This window comes from Onychomys torridus, chromosome 11 (assembly GCF_903995425.1).
Source record: "Onychomys torridus chromosome 11, mOncTor1.1, whole genome shotgun sequence".
NCBI classification, from domain to species: Eukaryota; Metazoa; Chordata; class Mammalia; order Rodentia; family Cricetidae; genus Onychomys; species Onychomys torridus.
Window position 1 is genome coordinate 60,938,670 of NC_050453.1, and position 20,972 is coordinate 60,959,641.

A 20,972-nucleotide genomic window follows, 5' to 3' on the forward strand; every position below is an offset into this window, starting at 1 on the left:
TGTGGGGGGTGTCAATCCTCAGTACCACTTAGAGAGGAGAAAAAAACTGCTGTAATAGCAACATCAAACCACACAAGATACAGAATTTAAAATCAGCTGCAACCCAGTAATACTTCATCAGTGGCCATAAAAGAGAACCTGGTAAGAATGATGTCGAGTGTACTACTAAGTTAAAAAGTATTTGGTGTACATGTAGAAATAGTGAATGAGTGAGATCAAGTGAAGGGGAAGTGAGGAGGAGAGGAGAAAGAAACAATGTTAAAGGAAGAGCAGGGTCTGAAGAGACGGCCCAGTGTGTATGGAGCCTGTGTGTAGTGTCAGCCTTCACAGTCTGTAGTAGGTCTGCAGTTCTTTGTGTATAGGGGCCTCTGCTGGACACACTTAGCTTTGCAATCTTCGGGCCAGATAGGTTTTTCTCACCTTCCAAACTCTCCAGATTGTATGTGGCCAGTACATTCTAGCTGGGAGTGTCTCCCCATTATGCTGGCATTAGCAGAATTAAGCACACTGAGTTCTATACTGGTGGGCCTATCTCCACATTTGCAGAATCCTCTAAGCATTAATCATCCTGCTGAAGGGATGTAGCTATAGACACCAAGCAGTCTATGGGACTTTCAGTGTTCTCAAACTCTAAGAAAATGCCAAAGGATGATCCACTCCTGTTATTCTGAGTGGATGAGGTCTCTTCCACATACACAGGGCAAGGGCACCTTTCTCACTGCTTGAAGCTCATGCCAGTTGGACTTTTCAGCTGGCCAGGGCCCAGCCTTCCTGCTTTCCACAGCTGTTTCCCAGGGCCCTCTCTTGCCTTGGGGCTATAGCACGTTTAATTAAGGCAGCATTACTTAGGACCGTTCCTTTTCTCTGGCCCTCCCGACAGCTCAGGTTTAAACAGTGGCTTCTGCCTCAGGATGGTGCCCTGACACAGCCCTCTGACCTGGGGGACGTTTGTCATCACTGACCCATTCCCCTGGAGAAGGCACTGCTTCAGCAAGCCCTGCAGCTGGACTGGAGACTTCTGGAGGCTGAGGGCTCCTGTGGTTAGGACTGCCAGCCCTTTTTCCTCAGGACTCCCTCGATTTCTGCTTCCCCTGCCTCTTCAGAGCAGGAGCTGTATCATGGCCTGTGTTCTTTTTGTGGTTTGTGGAGTTCTGTTGCTTTCTCTGGCCCTTCTCTCTGAAGTAGCGTCTGTTTTATCTTACCTTGCACACCACCTCCCCCACCTCCCCCACCCCCGCTTTTGAAACAAGGTTTCTCCGTGTATCCCTGGTTGTCCTGGAACTCACTCTGTAGACCAGGCTGGCCTCGAACTCACATAGATCCGCCTGCCTCTGCCTCCTGAGTGCTGGGATCAAAGATGTGCGCCACCACGGCCAGCCTTCTTGACCCTTCTTGACCAGATGACCCAGTTGTAGCTCCCAGAAGTCAGCCATTTTGTTTTATAACTAGGCATTAGTTGCAGTAACCACTGGGGCCATTCCTTCTCTTCTAGCATGAGATAGCACCGCCTTTGTCTTTGTCTTTTTATCCCCCCCTTCCATTATGAAGACACAGTATTACATCTCTACAGCTACAGCAGCAGGACTCCATCTACGAAGCAGAACTACCCTTGCCAGGAACCCGATCTGCTTGCATCTTGACCTTGGGCCTTCTGGCCTCCAGAACTGTGAGAAACAAGTTTATCCTAATTCTAAATTATTCTATCTATGGTTTTCATTATAGGAACAGATTGGTAATCAGTTTTATCAAACAGTCTTTTTCCCACTTACTCAAAATGTTACTTACCTCTAGCATATACTAAGGAACAAGTTGTCCCTAGGGACCTAAGAAACTCCAGTCAGTGCATGGCCACCCATAGTAACCCTGCTGTTTCTTTATAAGAATTGCTTGGTCACGGTGTCTCTTCACAGCAAGTGAATAAGACAGAAGTTGGTACCAGGGGCTGGGGTATTGCTGTACAGGCCTGACTGTGCTGTTTGTACAGAAGACCCTGGACTTTGGACTAGAAAAGGGGCTGAACACTTCAAGCAGGGATTAGTGGGCATCATAGTAGGAGCATGGAAGACAGTGCTGAAGGTGATTTTAACTGGGGGGGGGGCAGCTCAAGAAGTTTCAGAGGGGAAGAATATTAGTAAGTGGCCTAGAGAATATTCTTGTCATATTTTGGTAAGTAATGTGCCTGGTTTTTGCCCTGTCCTAAAACTGCCAGAGGCAAAATTGAAGAGTTTTGGATTAATGATGTTGGCAGAAGAGATTTCAAGACACCCTAACATTGCCTGTGTAGTGTGGTTATTAGTAATCACTCTTATGCAGATCTATAATGAAAAGAAGCAAGATAGACAATGAGAAATACAAAATGTACAATTTGAGGAGAAACGGAGCACCAGGAAGTGTAATCAGAGCTAAGTCCAGTTCTTGTGGAGATGAAAACGTTTAAAGAAAAGTCTGATTTTAAATGGCATAAAGGGAGTGGTGACCTCAGGTCAAGACCCCACCCAGCTAAGCTCCCATCTTGTGAAAAGGAATTAAAGAAAAGCTTAAGCAGTGAAGGAAACCATCAACAATAGAAGGCCGATTCGAGGGGCTGGAGAGGTGACTCAGTAGTTAAAGAGCACTGACTGCTCTTCCAGAGGTCTAGAGTTCAATTCCCAGCAACCACATGGTGGCTCACAACCATCTGTAATGAGATCTGGCGCCCTCTTCTGGTGTACAGGCATAGAGGCAGACAGAACAATAAGTAAATAAATAAATCTTAAAAAGAAAAAAGAAAGCTGGTGCAAATATAATTGAATAGGAGGCCAAATTCCAGCCCCTTCAAACACCAGAACTTGGCAACTCCAGACTGCCACGTGGTTCTGGCTGTAGAGTCAAAGATACAAGAAAAGGATTATGGAATCTCCCTCTGCAGGTAAGGAAAGCTGCTGAAGCCAGGTGTGTGTCAGGAGTGTTCCTGCATGGAGGCCCAGAGAGGCCACTGTGGGATGCTGTGAAGGTAAAACCTGGATTGTGTTGGAGACCCCAAGATATTGGAGATGCCAGAGTTGTGGGATATCTGCCAAGGAAAGCTGCAGGCTGGGTGTGGAACCAGCTCCAGAGAGAGACGTGTGTTTCAGTCAACAAAGCTGAAGAGTTGGGAGTAGTTCAGCAATCTCCCAAAAATGGAAGGACAGCAGGTCATGGAGGGAAGCAGGGCTTGGGAGCATCCTGTGAACATGTGAAGGGAAGTGAGGAAAAGCTGAAGCCAAACAGGTAACCCTGAAACATAAATGTGGTCTTTATTATGCAGCACACCTGGTATCCACATCTTAACAACTCACAGAAGACTCCACAGAACCCAGTGCAGCTGTTCAAATTACACTAAATGAAGACAAAACCTAGGGCTGAGTCTCTCAAAAAAAAAAAAAAATACACACAAGTAAAATGGTCCAGTCACAAAGCCACGAAAAAAGCCACACCACACAAAAAGGAGGCACAAAGGCCGAGAGTGTGTCAAAAGTACTTTTTTGTTATTGCACTTTATTCTACACACTTAGTATGTTACACTTTTATATAATACTGTAATAAACATTAGTTCTTTAAAACAAATAAAAACATTACCTAAAAGACAAAAACAAAAACAAAAAACAAAAAACAAAACAAAACAAAACAAAACCAGCAAGCCATCCAGACTGTTTCTTGTCCACCCTCTGGGCTAGCTGGCCTCCCCAATGTCAGGTGTTCACAGTCTCCACCACTATGTCGCTCACACTAAGTGCTATAAAAGCAGACAAAGTTAAAATACAACTCTTTTAAGACCAGCAGTACCACCTGAAACTTCTAGGGGAGTTTGTAGTACAGGTGTCTTACTTAAGGCCACTCTAATATCACACTAGCTCTACCCCACATACCCAACACTTAGAAGACTAAATCCTCATTTTCTTTTAAGGAAAATGTGGAGTGTTTGACCCAGCAAGTGCAAAATGCAAGTTCTAAACACTTAAAGCAGCTCCTCCTTTGGAACGTACTTTCCAAGGCTGTTAATCCATCCTGATACAAGGTGGGCTTGGGAGGTCTCCCAGTAAGCTAGACCAAACAAGCAGGGCATCTCTCTAGAGTGAGATCAGAGGGTGCCTCAGTTTCCCTAAGTGTGACTGCACTGACCCATTCCCGGGCTGCTCAGTGCTGAAGAAGACATCCACAAAAGTAAAGTGTCATTAGTGCAGCTGTCGGGAAGAACACGTCCCAACCCCTCTTGACCTCCATGTTTGCTTTGCTTTGGTACTAGACACTGACCCAAGCCCACGAGCATGCTGAGCACATCTACCACTGAGCTACATGTAGCCTGAGTGCTCTAACCCCTCTGCCAGCACTTGGGGACCTAGCTCTAGCTGTGGAGTAATGCAGCCCTTCCTCAGCTTCTCTGAGCTTTAGTGTTAATGTTTTGACCCAGTGGCTGCCTAGCCCTGTCCCTTAAAGTGGACGGAGTCGGAAGTGACTCTCTTTGGTCTGGGAACAACCAGGGCAGTCCTCTTTCTGAGAGCACTGGAAGGCTGCTCAGTCAAGAAGCTACTCGGCTGTCTGCTGCCAACTCAAGGGCACAGGCGAGCCGTGGAGGGGCCAGACTCTGCCGGCATTTCTTCTGATTGCTCTGCAGGAAGGCCTGTCACCCCATTCCAAAGCAAAATGAGAGACCAGATTTTCAGCTCCCAAAGAGCAGCCGGTGGTCACTTCTCGGCTAGAGTAAACTGCCCTCGTGGAAATTTTTGTTGAAGGATGGCACACAGTAAAGGTAACTCTCTGTGCCACCCTTCTTTCTGCCTCAGCCTGGAGGTGAATCTTCAAAACTTTGGCCCTATTAAGCCCTGTACTACCTAAGTGCCACCTCACTGCTCTGAGGACCTAGTGTCTTCCCAAGTGACATACAATACAGTACATTTCATGGCATTTTATCACTGAAATAATAATAGATGCTAAAAAACAAAGAATCCAAAATTAGCTTACAATGTTATAAAGTAAAATACACACAAATTAGACATACGTGTTCACATGCTCAGCCTGCTGAGCATTGAAATACCACCACCAAATACCCCCATGTGGCCTTTGGCTTGTCCTGACCCTTTCAGGAACATCTTGGACTTTTCCAGGTACGTTTTTTATGAATGAACTATAAAACTACTCTTTATCTCCTTACTTAGCATTAGCCTCTCTTACTGTGCAGAAAAGTGTACGGAATCTTCTTTTTAAAAATTAAAGATTGAGGGTTGGGGATTTAGCTCAGTGGTAGAGCGCTTGCCTAGCAAGCACAAGGTCCTGGGTTCGATCCTCAGCTCCAAAAAAAATTAAAGATTGAAAAAAAAAAGAACCTGTAATCTGACAGGAGACTGAAAATGGATCCTGGATGGGAAAAAAAATCTAACCTCTCACTTACGAGTCTGAGCCTGAGCTACGATGTGCAAAGAATGCCAGGAATATGGCTTCCATACTGGAACTATAGCCTTTGTATTACAGTTAGAGTTCAAGAACAAGGGTCAGCAGTCTCTCTAAGTGTCACACACAACAGCCCCAACTAGTGGAGATGGCTCATTTCTTCTTTCCTTGGCGCCTGGCTTCCTGTACATCCTACTGTGTCCCGAGGACAAGTTAATGCTCAGAGCAGAGTAACTAGGTATAGTTGAGTAGATGTTAAAATTCTAAGAGCTAAACTAAGCATTCTATAAAAAATGAGACCAGAGCCAATGAACCCAAAGCCACTGGGCCATCACTTGTCCATTACAAGTGCATGTAGAAAGCATTGCATGGCATCTCTGAGGGACTGTGAGTATTTAGAAGACCATCATGCTCAACCGCATCAATACCAGAGCTCACGGTGCCTAGTGTTAAAAGTCAGCTTTGAAAGCTCTAGAAAGCTGGAGTGTAGCTCATCAGAGAGCACTGAACAACACATGTGAGGCTGCGGGACTGCCCCCAGCACTGAAGAAGGAAATACAAGAGTGTCATATAGCTAAAAGCCAGGCATGGTAGCAGATGCCTGTAATCTCAGCACTTGGGAGGGTGAAGGATGAGATTTTAAGGCCAGCCTGGGCTACATCCCACTAAACACAACAAAATTATAGTCTATTTCTGATCAGATGCCCAGGCCCATGATATCTGGAGTGTTCCCTCTTTTTTAGGGGAAAGAAGGCAGAGGGTGGGGAAGCCCACAAATCAAACAGACTCTTCTGGGTTGGCCCCGCCCTGCAGAAACCAGGGCTCCCTAACCTGGAAATGTAAACACTGGGTTGTGAGGGCAGACAGCTTCACACCCAGCTGCCTCCTGGGGCTTCTAACTTACAACCTGAGATCCTGGTTACAGAGAACAAGAACCGGGCAACCACAATATATATCTGGCTGAGTTGGTTTTTTGTTTTCTTTTGTTTTTGCCCTTACAATCACACACTCCTGAACTAAAGTCATGTTTCTAAGTGGTCTCTACCATTGGGCAGAACCGAACTGTTCCCAGCTAGAGCTGAAGTCATGAAATGATAGTTTGGATACCCTGCGCTGCAGGGCCCCACGTGTTTCAGAAACACATACAGTGACTAGACAGTGGTAACAGTTGCCTCCTTTTCAGTTCTGAGGCCAGAACATCACATCCTTCAGCTTTTACACATCTGAGACAATCTTTTGCTAAAGAGATAGTGTGAGGCATCATGAATACTAAAACAGCCAGTGAATTCTTCACTGTCCAGGAGCCATCTCTGCCCAGGAAGGTCTTGAGTTGCCAACAAGCACCAATTCCCTTAGGAGCTCCCTTAATGAACAAATGGCAAATTCTCCCCATGGCCAAAAGGTGAGAGGGAAGGAAGGAAGAGTGGAAGAGAAAGGTTTTGTCTTCAGGTAGAATCGTCTAGTCCTCTGTTTGGGCGCTCAGAGTTGCACTTGCAAAGCCGGTCCATAATGCCTCGGAGCCTAGGCTGGACGATGCCCAAGAGAGGCCTCTTAGAGGGGTCACCGTCCCAACATGCTTCCATCAGCTGCCAGCACTCCTCATCAAACACAGGAAGACGCTCTGGACGGGTCCCTAGAGGAGAGCAAGGACACCAGCCTATCAAGCAGAGCTGGGAGAGCAAGGAAAGTGGGTTTCCACTGCAGAGACCTAGACTATAACCTAACAGGAATGGTGAAAACCAACACACTGGCTTAGAAAAGCCAACTCTAAAAACTGTAGCAAACACCATATTTGAGTGCTATCCAGTAGCAAAGGTTTGGTTTACAGTAACCTTTTTGCATTCTATGATAGTCTGCCTGATGTGGTCATGCTGTGCAGTGGCCAGAACCTAAGGGTGCCCTGCTGTGGTGTCCAGGCTGTCTGTTCTCAGTGAGGGAGTCAAAGCAAAGCAGCTTGGTGGCTCTTACCTCTGCGCACATTGTTCCAGAGATGATCTTTGCTAGCACACCTCTCGAATGCCTCAGGGAGCTTGATAGAGCCTGAGCAGATATACCAGAAGAGGATCCCAAAAGCATAGACATCCACGGAATTATCATACTTTCCTACAGTAAAGACAGATGAGTAACAGTGAGCTGCCACTTTGCTTCTACAGGTCTTTACACAATTTTTAAAGCTTTTAACATGTATTGTTCTTCACAACTTGCTTGATAGGCAAGGCACATTTGTAATGCCCACTTTACAATATAGAAAGCTAGATGCTAAGGCAGCTGAGAGATACGAATTTGTCAAAAGAGAAGGAAACTCATTTTAATGACTTCATCATTTTAATGGGACTGTCTGCAAGATCAATTCTAAAAGGCCATTATTAGAGAAATATGGATGGGAACCAGAAAATAAAGACTATAAAGACAAAGATTAATAGGTGTGCTGCACACCTGTAATTCCAGAACTCAAAGAGACAGGAAGAAGGCTCATTTGAAGCCAGTCTAGGATACAGAGGAAGATCCTATCTCTCATAGGAAGATTTAAAGGCAGAGAGGAGTCTAGAGTTGGTAGGCGGCAGGTCTTCTCTTTTTCAGAGCAGGGATAGAAAAGAAGAACATATTTTAGAATAGTTTTCTGACAGCAGCAGGAGGACAGCAATGAAGGGAATTTAAATCAGCAGCAGGCAAGGCAGGTAATAGCAGCAGGGACAGACTACAGTAAACCTGGGAGAGAAAAAGTCTATTATCTGGCTCCAGTGAGGGTCAGACTACAGCTGGTTACTAACTCCTAGTTCTTCTGTGTGTCACCCAGTGAAGAGCAGCCAGGTGACAGCCTCTATGAAATGAATGGAATTCAGGGCTTTAGAGCACAGGTGCTCTTACAGAGGCCCAGGGTTTGAGTCCTAGCATCCATGTGGCTCACCTCACATGTAATTCCAGTTCCAGGGAACTCAACCTCTTTTGACCTCCCTGAGCACCAGGCACACTCTTGATGCACATACATACATACAGGCAAAATATTCATATACATAAAATAAATTTAAAAAAAGAAATTGAAATGCATTGCTAATTTTTCCTCAGATCAATACTAGTGACTGACCTGTGATTTCTTTCCCATCTTCCTTGGCACAGTGCCATCATTCTCCATCAACTATGGCTCAGAGTTTCAATCTTCCATGCCAGCCATTCTTTTCTATTCAACACTCACATCAAGGCAGTAAACAAAAGCTTCCCCATTGTCTTCTGAATTTACCTCAAATCTGTAGTCCTGTTTACTCCAGCATCAGTACCAACCTAACCATGGACACAATCTTTGCCTAACTGGGCACCTCACATGGATTCTTCTCCTTCACATCCCTTCCCCCAATGGCTGTGAAGCTGGTCCAGGCATATGTCCTTTGCTACCCTCCTCTGCTCAGGACCTCCCTACTTGACAAGATCCTGACTCTCCTCAAGGTTTTCAGTCTATGGACTTCTCTGGCCTTGTCTGTCACTATTTGCCAAGTGGATTTCTTTCCTGTCATAAATATTTCTGTTTTACAGTTTCCTTTGGTATTTCCCCTTCTCCAGCCTCCAGATGTTTCTGCCCTCATGACTGGACTGTAGAGACAGAAAGGCCTATTCAAATCACAGGGTCAGGCCTTCTACCTCAGTGTGTTAGGGGTCAGTTACTGCATCAATTCAGTCCTGATTAATCTATGAATCTGACATAAAAATATACCAGCATCACCACAGGCTTGCTGAAAGGATTAAGTAGAACAAGATCTCCAGAAACATACCTCCCTGCCTTCTGCAAAGTGGATACTCAACCCTGAGTTCCCTCCCCACTACCTATTTTCCAGCTAGGACTCAAATGTGACCCCGAATCTCACTTCTGCTGGACCACCATCCTGCTCTCCAACCTTAGTGTGTTCTTCCATTCCACATCACAGCACATCACAGCACCTACAGTTTAGCACTTAATGCTGCCGTGCACTGCTTCCAAAGGACTTTACCTCATCCAGCGTATCTCCGCATTGAGAGTTCCATCACTTACAAGTTAGTCAACCGAACTTATGACTAAGTAGGTGCTGAGTGTGGCAGTTACAGCACTGCTAGCCAGAGACACGCCCGCAGGAGTGCTTCCTAACTCCATCTCATCTCACGGCCTCTCACCCCTCCACCTCACCCTCTCCCTGTTCTGCTTTCTTCACTGCCCGTATCAGACCTGCCGGCAGGACTTGTACACACTACTTCCCCCGAGGGGAGGCACCCCAAGTCAGAGTACTGGGGTCTGCCTAAACCCACTCTGCCCTCCAGCCTTACCTGTGAAAAGTTCAGGGGCCATATGGATGGGTGTCCCAACAATGCTGCCTGACATCATAGCTTCTGGCTTGCAGAATCCCAAATCAGTGATCTTGGCACGGTTTTGTTTGTCCAGCTGCCAAAGAGAGCAAGTCAGAGTCACCTTGGGTCGGCACACCCACCCTCAGAGCAGTACTTAGTAAGTCCTGCCTCCAGCCTCACTGTCTCGGACTCCCTCCTGTCACTGTCCTCCTCCCCACAGTGAGCAACCTGCTGGCAGGGAGTGTGTCCTTCATCCTTATATCCCTGTAACGTGTTAGAATCACTAGCCTCTTGGAAGAGTGAGGAATGGAGGTCTGTCAAATGAGGAAAACATGTTGGCACCCAATTTCCCTCTTAGTTAGCTGAAGTGATTCTTTAATTCTTGAAGCTCTAATACAGGGCTAGGGCGTGCCTCTGTGGTAGAGACCCGAGCCAGCATGCACAGACCCTGGCTCTACCTTAGCACAGTAGAAGGAACAACAATGGTACAAAACCAAATCAGCACATATCGATCCCAGAGAATAAATGTGTCTCATCTGGATGCTGGGGCTATCTTTCTCTCCCCCAAAACTGCAACTTCATGGGGTGTTGACAGGTGATACTAGAAGGTATTTTTTCCCTAAATTATTAACATTTTATTTATTTACTTTGTGGCATAGACCAGAGGACAAGTTGTAGGAGTCTGCTTTCTCCTTCCAATATGTAATAACAGGTACCATAGTTTGTGAGCCATCTCAGTGACCCTGATGGGTGCTTTCAAGGAGTCTGTCAAAAGATTCCTACGGTTCATGCAATGGGACCTTTCAGGGTGCAGTATGCACATTAGCTCTCTTTTTTTTTGGGGGGGGGAAGCTGAGGATCGAAACAAAAGCAAAAACAAACAAACATTAGCTCTCATCTAGCATCTCTGATCAAGCCCTGATCAGAGATAACAAATCAACAATAACAAAGACCTGGACCCCTCAAAAATACCAATGACACTAACAAAAAAGGACAAAGGTTAGAAGGCTGACATAGCATGATAACAAGATATACTACAGTACCCTTGGATTAGATCCTAGATTAAAAACAAACAGCAAACAGACCATATTTGGAGCAACTGGATATAATGGACACATTATATGTTCTGATTTCTCAAGTGTGGTAATGGCATTTTAATTATGTAGAAGATTCTTCTTTCTTAGGAGAGACACACTGACATATTTAGGAGTGAAGCGTTATCAACAACTTACCTTCATATGGTGCAGAAGATAAACAGAAAATACAACTGAATGGGCACCCTGGCAGGAACACAGGATACAAGGTATCTGGGTTTCCATTATGCCATTCGTAACTTTTCTATGAAGTTAAAATTGCTCAACAGTGGAGGGAAAGTATTTGACACGGGCGCTCTGTTTAAATTGCTCCTTAAGCTTAAATTCAGGACACCATCATGTCAATGCACCTGCTTTCCATGTAGACTTTTTGTAAATCAAAGTGCCTTTTACGCAGACCCTCTGCAGAGGCAGGGATCCTCTCTGAAGAGAGCTCTTACTTACCAGCACGTTTTTCAGTTTGATATCCCGATGGACAAGCCCCTGGCTGTGCAGAAAGCGGATTCCCTCCACCACATCCAGAGCTATCTGCAAACGTGTCTCCAGGGTCAGCCCAGCCTGGGAAGACAAAAGAGCCTAAATGTCACAGGAGCCCAACTCCTTAACCCAACTGAGATGTCCAACTGTGAGCAACTGAATGACTTATGGTGGCACAAAAGGGCAGAGCAGCGAATGGGAGGGTGCAGGAAGAACAAGCTGTACAGGACACAAAGCAACGTGAAGCCCTTTGCAGGCTGCAGCTGGTCGGCAGGACCACATCAGAGCAGAAGAAGGTCAAGGACTAACAGCATCTCACTCCCAGCATCACAGTGACTCTGGCACTGCCTCGAGGAAGATTTGCTTTCACAGGTTTGCTTAGCCCAGGTTTGAGTTTATAGGTTCCAATTCCAAAGTCACCCTGATTACTTTAACTTAAAGTCTTCGTGATTCTGAAAACTGTCCTATTCATTTCCTCCAGGATCTTCAAATGGATCTTGGAGCCCATTTACAAGAAAATTCCAGGTGCTCCTGAGATAAAGAAGGAACTACTTGGAGTCTCCTCTTCATCTCACCAATTTCTTGTGACTCCTGAAAATATTCCTCCTGTTTTCTCTGCCTTACTTCTGAAAGTCTCCCTGTAAGCTCATAGAGGGGACTCCAGACACTGAGAACAGCTTCTCTCTCCTACTCAGCTCCAATGAAGGGGACAGACAAGAAAAACCTAAATCCCTTACTGGTGATTTTTTTTTTTTTTTTTTTTAGATGAGAGTTTAAACTCAGCATTCAACTGAGTTTCATCTTTACTCAAATGTAATTCTTCAGTGGCATACCCCAATTTATTTTTTAAAAAATCAAGATCACATAACAAGATCATATAAGTGACTTGGTGGCTGCCCCACCCCACATCTCTCTCATACACTACAATTTTCTTAAATGTGCCTGGAAATTACATATTTTGCTATTATCTAATGGTGCTTAATACAGGCCTTGCACAAAATAGTCATTAATAAATACTTGTTCACTTAACAAAAACTGGCTTTATCCAGAAGAGTAATAAGAAGCTATTCTACTCTTCCACAGAATCTGAATTTTCATCATACCACGGGACATCAAAATGGTAAATAAGCTGGGCTTGGTGGCATCTGCCTTTAATCCTAGCACTCTGGAGGCAGAGGCATGTGGATCTCATGTGAGTTAGAGACATATGTAATGTACATAACAGAGTTCCAGGCCAGCCAGTGCTACATAGTAAGACCCTGTCTCAAAAAGAAAGCAAACAAACAAACAATTTTAAAAAGTAGTGAATAAAAGCATTACAGGAATAGACTGGGGCAAAAATGGATTCTGAGAAATGTCGGACATTTTTCTGGAAATAATGCAGTAAAGCCAGATTACTCCAACAATTACTGTGAACGTCAGAAGTCCTGAATAAACAGGAAAGGATGAAGTTGAGGAGGAAGGGGCCGAGCCTGGCTCCCAGCTGGCTCTGGTCTCCCTTACCTTCAGCCCCGTGTAGAGGTCCCGGTGCAGCCGCTCCATAATGAGCAGCACCGCGATGCTGGAGCCACCACCGTAGCTGTAGTCAATGACTGAACCGTGCAGATCCACCAGGCGCTCATGCTTTGGCAAAGACCTATGAGAAAGAGAAAGGTTTGGGCCACCACACTCGGGCTCTAATTCGGCATGAGATGCCAGGATGTAGGGAGAAAGAACCTCACAGCCACGCTTAGTCCAAGTCCAGACAGGGGAAAGAGAACTACTTCTCCACCAAGGTAAAAAACCATGGGCAGTCAATACTGACAGTCCTTAGTGACCAAGAAGATAACAGACTGAAGAGCTGAGGAATTACGATGGGAAAAGATTAAGCAAAGATAGCATGTCTGGCCTAACTACAAACACAGGTTAGGTCACAACGTTTTGAAATCTAGGTATACAGAGACCAGACATGCTGTAGCTTGTGGCACAAAACTAATCCAGCCTTTGGCTCTCTGGTCTTCCCCAGAGAGATGAATGAAAGAAGACCTACCTCATGTAGTGAAACTCCAGCGCCAGGTCATTCCAGTGCTTCTCATCTGGAGGAACAACCGACTTGAGGGCACAAGGGAAGTGTCCTCCCCAGTTGTCACACAGGTACACCACACCGTATTGGCCCCGACCTAGTTCCTGGCCTAATTTAGGTTTATCTGAAAGATATAAAGACAGCAATAAGGCAGAAGGAATAGGAACTCACCAGGCATTCTCTTGAAGATTCTTAGATGCAACCCGGCCTAGAGGCCAGAAATGTAACCATGCAACCATGCAATGGGAAGAAACTCAAGAGTTGTTGTAGCCCAGGACAAATAACTGAGCTGGGTGATTCTGAATAAACTTTGACCTTGTTATTCATATTACATAAGCTGCAGAACCAACAGGAATTCCGAGGCATCACTAAGTGCTGAGGCAGCTTGGCAAGGCAGGAGTAGCCTGGCACTGGGATGCTTGGAGGCAGGCAAAGGAATGCTGGAGGACCCTGCATTTCCTCCATTTACTTAGGAAGAAACAAGGACTCACGGTGAAGCAAGACATCCTGTAAAGACCGGCTTTCCAGTGAAAGGCGGGCCAGACGGGGGGCGTGATCTTTTCGAACCTTTAGCCACAGGTCTTCAGTCTTCTCCAGACGGCCAGAGTGGCCAGCTTCTAGCTAGGAGGAAAAGACAACACAAGACTCAAGTCCTCACCTCAGCTTCTCCACTTGATACATAGAAATAATAGTATTCCTTCATGTCAACAACTATGAGAACTGAACGGCATGTACATGACATATTTAATACAATGACAGTCATTTTCCTCTTGGATAGATAGATACGATTATTCTCCCTCTCTCTCTCTCTCTCTCTCTCTCTCTCTCTCTCTCTCACACACACACACACACACACACACACACACACACACATATATACACACACACTCCCGAAGGGAGCACATAATTATAATTATGAACTGGTATTAAGTTAGAAAGTCATTCCTCTGTCATTCATTCTTAAAATACAGTATAAACTTTATATATAAAGTGTATACTCTTTATACTCTTTTTCATTCAGTTATATGGGAAGAAATTAACTGCACTCACTCCAACTTTTCTAGAGTTATAAAAAGATTCACACGAAAAATTTGGTGATGAAACTTTCTATAACATATTATCATTCTTTAACAGAATAAAAATATACTGATTTTTTAAAGTATAAGTATAGCAGAGAGCAAATTCTTTCCCTCTTCTTTCCTGCATACTGACCTGCCTCAAGGAGGCTGCAAAAGCCTCGTGAGAACTATTGAGCCGAGTGCGGAACTGGCTGCAAATGCTCTTAGCCAACTTGGAGGCGCTGAGGCTCTCGATGGCTTCCTGGGCCACCTTCCTCTTCCACTCTAGAGTGATGGTAGGTGGGCTCACCCATGTGATGCGCTGGATGATCTGCCAAGATGAGGACAGTAAAATCACCGAAAGGAAAAAGGAGGAACTCCCAGGTAGCTCCAACAATGCCCTTCCTTCACTGGGTTCTTACTCATCAGGAGCAGCTCTTAATGGAAATTTCTTAAAGGAAATCCATCCAACACATCTCTAACTCCATCTACCTCAAAACCAGGGTTCAGCCAGAGAAAGGCACCATAGAACAGTAAGCCTAGCCTAAATGCTCACAACTCTCCACATGTTATACTCCGGGCCAGGGAGTAACCGATAACTCTCCTGAAGCAGTAATAACTCTACATAGATCCAAGTCCAGGACAGGAACCACACACACTCTTGGCCCCTTGGTCTGGTTTTTTGTGTGTGCTTGTTTTGTTTGAAGCAGGTCTCTCTACACAGCCCTGGCTATCCTGAAACTTACTATGTAGACCAGGCTGGCCTTGAACTCAGAGATCTGCCTGCCTCTGCCTCCTCAATGCTGGGATTAAAGGCACATGCCACCATAACCAACTCAATGTCTAGATCTTTGTTGTTTGTTCACTTGTTTGCTCTTTTGGTACTGGAGAATCAAACCTGTGACCCTGCATATATTATGCAAACCATCTATCACCAAGCTATGTCTCTAGTCCAACAATACCTACTTTTGAGAAAACATTTAGGCTGAATAAAAGGAAGATGAATAAACTGGTGAAGTGGAATTTTGTGGCTTTATCAAGTGTTACATAAATCTATGACTTTTTAAGGGTTAAGGGGAGCATTTGTAGTCATTAATTGAGAACAGGCATACAACAGAATTCTCTCAGAGAGCCAAACTAGAATAATATGACCACCCTACTTTAACAACATGATCTAAGAATCTGTTCTGTTGGAGAGTCTAAGATTAAGTGAGGCCAACATAGACTGAAAAGACTTCTCTGAGGAATACTCACCTGCTTAATTTGTTCCCAAAGCATCCTTGTAACTGAGGACCCAGAGTGAAAAGTGACTTCAACATGATAAGCGGCATTTAAGATCTGAAAGAGAACACATGAAGAAGTATATACAGATAGTCATTTTGGAACAACTTCAAGAGCAAATCCAAGTTGGGTGTGGTGGTATATACCTTTAATCCCTGTACCTGGGAGGAAGGGGAAGAAGGCAGAGCTCTCTGAGGCCACCCTTTTCTACATAGCAAGTTCTTAGCCAGCCAGGTCTACAGAGTAAGAGAATCAATCAACCTCTCTCTCTCTCTCTCTCTCTCTCTCTCTCTCTCTCTCTCTCCCTCCCTCCCTCCCTCTCTCTCTCTCTCTCTCTCTCTCTCTCTCTCTCTCTCTCTCTCTCTCTCTCTCACACACACACACACACACACACACACACACACACACACACACACACACCGTAGTTGAGCCAGACACAGACCATGTCTGTAATCCCAGCACTTGGGAGGTGGAGACAAGAGAATGAGGAGTTCAAGACCAGCCTTGACCAGAAGAGCAAGTTCAAGGCCAGACCAGTCTTGGCTACATGGCCCCTACTCCTACCTTCTGCCCAAACAAAAGAATTAGTCCAGCCTGATATTCACAAATTTATCCCTCAATATATATAGAGTCAACTCAAGTTCATCACCCCTACTTTGTGACTAATTAGGTTCTTTACTTTCTATTCATTTTTATCAACTGTGATTTTACAACTCATCAGCACCTCCCCAGGCAGTAGTCATGTAGTAGGAAAACAAAATGAAATTTCAACTAGACTGTTTCAAAGGGAAACCCTTGGCTAATTTGAGGTTGGGCTTGTGTGTGAATTATTCTAAGTATTATCTGTGACATAGTATCTTAGCGACCATTCTCTTCATACCTGTTTGAGATAATTGCTGGTAATATGAACTGAGACATCCTGTGATTTTTCAAGGCTCTGCAGACACCGTTCCAGGGTCCCAACAAAGCTTTCCCGTAGGTAATCCACTGAGCTGATCAGCTTGTTGGCCACTGCCTGGTTAAGCCTGGAGATGATGAGCTCTTGAATCTGTCGGATGCAGCACTTGATCTCTCTGGTGCCTACTGTTTCTCCATTCTCAGGGACAATGACATCTACAGAGGTAGAGACTATACTAGTTAGCAGTGAAGGGAAGGTACAGACACACTAAATAAGGGCATCTCCCAAGTCATCACCGGTGAACTACCATGATGGTGGCCATGAAAAGATATGGTTGGAGCCAGGTGGCCAATGGTGAACGCCTTTAATCCCAGCGCTCGGGAGGCTTAGCCAGGCAGATCTCTGTGAGTTCTAGGCCAGCCTGGTCTACTGAGTGAGATCCAGGACAGGCACTAAAACTACACAGAGAAACCCTGTCTCGAAAAGCCAAAAAAAAAAAAAAAAAGAAAGAAAAGAAAAGATATGGTTGGTTGTCAAATTCTGACTCTTAGTATGATCAAGAGCCAAGCAATGCTCAGCCACTTACATTAAATAAGATCCTGAAAATGAACAGTTATGTCTAAAACGAGTCTGTTGATCTTAGTAGCTTTTAGGTTCAGTTATAGGAGGAAAAGAACACCATTCACTCAGTGGAAACTATTTGAAAGGCACTATATGTAGATAATCTAACTTCATCTTCATGGGATGTTTGTTGGTATATATTAATGGATATATTTTGTAGGTCAGGAAACAGCCTCAGGGATAAGACAAAGTGGGCACTGTGGTGATACTTTATTTGTGCATCCCAATAAAGGTTATCTGGGGATCAGAGGAAAAAAGCCAGCCACTATATTAAACATAGAGGTCAGGCAGTGGTAGCACATGCTTTTAATCCTAGCATTTGGGAGGCAGAGATCCACGGGATCTCTGTGAGTTCAAGGCAACACTGGGAACAGAGCCAGGTGTGGTGGCACACGCCTTTAATCCCAGTGCTAGTTAACCATAGAGGTCTGTCGGTCTGTACAGACAGGAAGTGATAGAGCTGGGCAGAAAGAGGAAGTGATGTAGCTGGGTGGAGAGAGGAAGTAAGATGGCAGGCACAGAAAGGCATATGGGTATGGGTATACAGGAAGTGGCTCTCTCCAGAGGCTGAGGAGTTGGTGAGGTGAGGTTGGCTGTGGCTTGTCCTATTCCTCTGATCTCTCAGTTTTCACCCCAACATCTGGCTCCAAGTTTTTTATTAATAAGACTGTTTAGCAATTCATCTTACAGGGCACTGGGAGAAAAAATGAGCAGTCAGGAAGCAATACAGCTAGAATTTGAGCACAAACCTCACTTCCAAGTCTAGGATCTTTGTTAAATCTCACACTGTCTGGCATAGTAATCAGACAAGCACTGAGAACACCTGTGCAGGCAAAGGTATCAAAATTGTAAACCAACAATGACAACTATATACACCCTCTGAATAGTTATGCTTCTGGAAATTCTTTCTCCAGAACTCTGTCCTCACAAATCTCAGACTGTATGTACAATGCTACTAATTCAATCATTTGTAATAATAAATAGGCTGAAAATGATACAAGGTATATCCATTAGAAAACAGACTTAAATGAACATTTGCAGAAAGTTCTCTGAGATACACATTAGAAGTTGAAGGGAAATGCAAAAGGACCTAAGGAGAGGAACTGGATGTTTGGGGAACAGCATCCTCATGGGTTTGAATTAAATATCATATATATGCATTTATCTTATCAGGGGAATGCAGTTCAGTGGTATAATCTCTAGCATGCATGAGCCCTAGGTTCAATTCCCATTACTATAAAACAAGAAAAAAATTGACATGTAACTCCCTACATAGCCCAGGCTGACCTCACACTTACGATTCTTCTGCCTCTGTCTCCTGAGAGCTGGGAGTACAGGCATATGCCACCACACCTAGATTAAAACATAAATATTTTCTAAAGTATGTACATCCTGTTAGCAGCATACATCCAAGACCGTTATTTAAAAACAAACAGCAACAGGAATCTGGTTCTACCAGATTATGTGCAAGGTCTCTTTTAAATCAATTTATTATTGCTTCAAAGGTACTCAGAAGGGAGTCAGAACAAGGCAAGAACCAGATATGAAATTGCACTTAGTGTGTAGCTCTTGAAGTGTGTGGATCCACAGACCTACAATGCAGTACGCAGAGTCAGACACTTGAGCTACTTGCTCCGGTACTTCCACAGCTGTCCAACTAAACACTGTATCGAAGGCACTAAACTTGGTATGCCTGCCACAATCCAATCCAACATCACACTGTCTACCTAACCCTGCTGCCCCGGCCTGCTGTCATCGCCTGTGGGTAAGACAGCAGCTCTGGTGGTCCAGGATGCTTAGTGATGTGTTCAGAGGACTTCCTAGAATTTCACTGAAATGAGCCTTTCTCAGCCACTAAAGATCTATCTCTATTCATTTTTACTGAGAAAGGAGAGGAAAAAAAGAAGGGAGGAAGGAAAGAAGGAGATACTTTGTCTTTTGCTGCAAGGTATAAGATGATGAATAACCCCACGTTCATATTCTTCAATTCAGAACACAGAGGTGTACACTCAAAGAGTGAAATATGACAGCAGTTACAGGTGAAATGTGTGGGGGCACAACTGAGCACAGATGACAGCAGACGCAGAACTAGTGACTCACAAAGGAACACTGAAGGTGGGTCGGATGTGGGAAAACCGCAGACAAGTAAAAGGTATTTCAGATTTGAGGCTGGACACATGCAGAGAAGAGGTGGAGCAAGTGTATGGGGACACGAGCAGTTACGACCAGCCCAGTTAGAACACGGAGGATGAAGAGTGGGGTAAGGCTGGCACAGCTGACAAAGGCTCTGGGAGCTCTCAGAACAGACTGACGTACTCAGTACTGGCCTGCGGAACAGTGAGCCAGTACAAATGAAGTCGAGAAAGAGAAACAAGCTAGGAGACTGACGAGGTGGAAATACCTCAGACAGACTAAAGAAGACAGAACAGAGCCAGGAGTGGTTTGAATACTTATAGTCCAACACTTAGGCTGAGACAGGAGGATTGCCTCAAAGCCAGCATAGGTCATACAATAAAATCCTGTCTCAAAAAATACACAGAAAAGCAAAGCATAGGTAGATATAAATTTGCAAGGAACTCATGGGTACTTGGCAACTAGTTAAACAAGAGAATTCAGGATATGCTGAGGCTTTGAAGCTGGGTAACAGGAAGAAGGGGACATCAGTAACTTAGAATAGTTTAAGCCAGAGGTTCTCAATCTTCCCAATGCTGCGACCCTTTAATACAGTTCCTCATGTTGTGGTGACTCCAACTATAAAATTATTTTGCTGCTACTTCATAATTGTAATTTTGCTACTGTTATGGACCATAATGTAAATATCTGATATGCAGGATATCTGATATGTGACCCCTGTGAAAGGGTCATTCGACCCCCAAAGGGGTCACAACCCACATGTTGAGAACAGCTGGTTTAAGCAGTAAAGCACTGCACTATAAAATACAGGTTCAAGGACTGGGTATGGTGGTGCATTCCTTTAATCCCAGTACTCAGGAAGTCAAGGCAGGTGGATCTTTGTGAGTTTAAGGCCAACCTGCTCTACATGGTGAATTCCGGGACATCCAGGGCCACACAGTGAGACGATATTAACAAACAAATAAACAAACACACACACTAGGTATATATATACACACTCAAGAATTAGACTGTCTCAGTTCATATTCTGTCTCTATTATTTACTAGTTGTAGGTAGGGCCTTTAGCAAAATTGCTTAACCTTTTTAAGCCTTTTTGTTCCCTCATCTAAACAACAAAAATCAGCAGAACCTATGCAGTGAAGGTTCTGACAAACACAGCCAGCACTGACCAAGTCAACGTGGCCTCTCATGGTTTTAGCACCCCTGAGCTGATGTGCATGTGTACTCACGACTGGAAATCTAAACAGTAACTGAAAACAGTGTCATCTGAATTACCATGCCGTAGAGCTACTGCTCATGCATGGAGAGTCAAACAGCCGTCAGCATAAAAGTCAGCAACATCGGAAACCGCAGACACCAAAAGCCCTGACAGATGGCTTCCCCAGTTTTGTTAGTAGTCATTTGTGAGGAATGAAAGACCAGAAATGCTCAACATGCCTTGGGAAATTTTCCTGAGCTGGGTTTCAGGAGCAGCCTGAAGAGAAGATAAGACCACAGGACAAAAAGCAACACAGTGAGGCAGTCTGGGCCATGATGACAGAACACAAGTCAAAGTACAACATAGTAAAACTCTTCAAACAGCTCTTCTCAGGAATCCTGGGATGCAGACAGAAGGTGGAGATCAGAGAGT

At 44.6% G+C, this 20,972-nt stretch overlaps 1 protein-coding gene across 1 annotated transcript in view; it reads right to left on the bottom strand.

The window, feature by feature from the left end:
• Nucleotides 1-5,292: 5,292 nt before the first annotated feature.
• Nucleotides 5,293-20,972, bottom strand: part of Dstyk (dual serine/threonine and tyrosine protein kinase) — a 46,719-nt gene continuing 31,039 nt past the window's right edge. Inside the window, exons 4-13 of the mRNA XM_036202252.1 lie at nt 16,570-16,802; nt 15,663-15,746; nt 14,563-14,739; nt 13,842-13,971; nt 13,318-13,474; nt 12,792-12,924; nt 11,256-11,369; nt 9,697-9,811; nt 7,375-7,509; nt 5,293-7,039 (exon numbers count right to left, since the gene is read on the bottom strand). Coding sequence (XP_036058145.1) covers nt 6,852-7,039; nt 7,375-7,509; nt 9,697-9,811; nt 11,256-11,369; nt 12,792-12,924; nt 13,318-13,474; nt 13,842-13,971; nt 14,563-14,739; nt 15,663-15,746; nt 16,570-16,802 — 1,466 coding nt within the window. The 3' untranslated portion in view covers nt 5,293-6,851. The remainder of the gene's footprint in view (nt 7,040-7,374; nt 7,510-9,696; nt 9,812-11,255; nt 11,370-12,791; nt 12,925-13,317; nt 13,475-13,841; nt 13,972-14,562; nt 14,740-15,662; nt 15,747-16,569; nt 16,803-20,972) is intronic.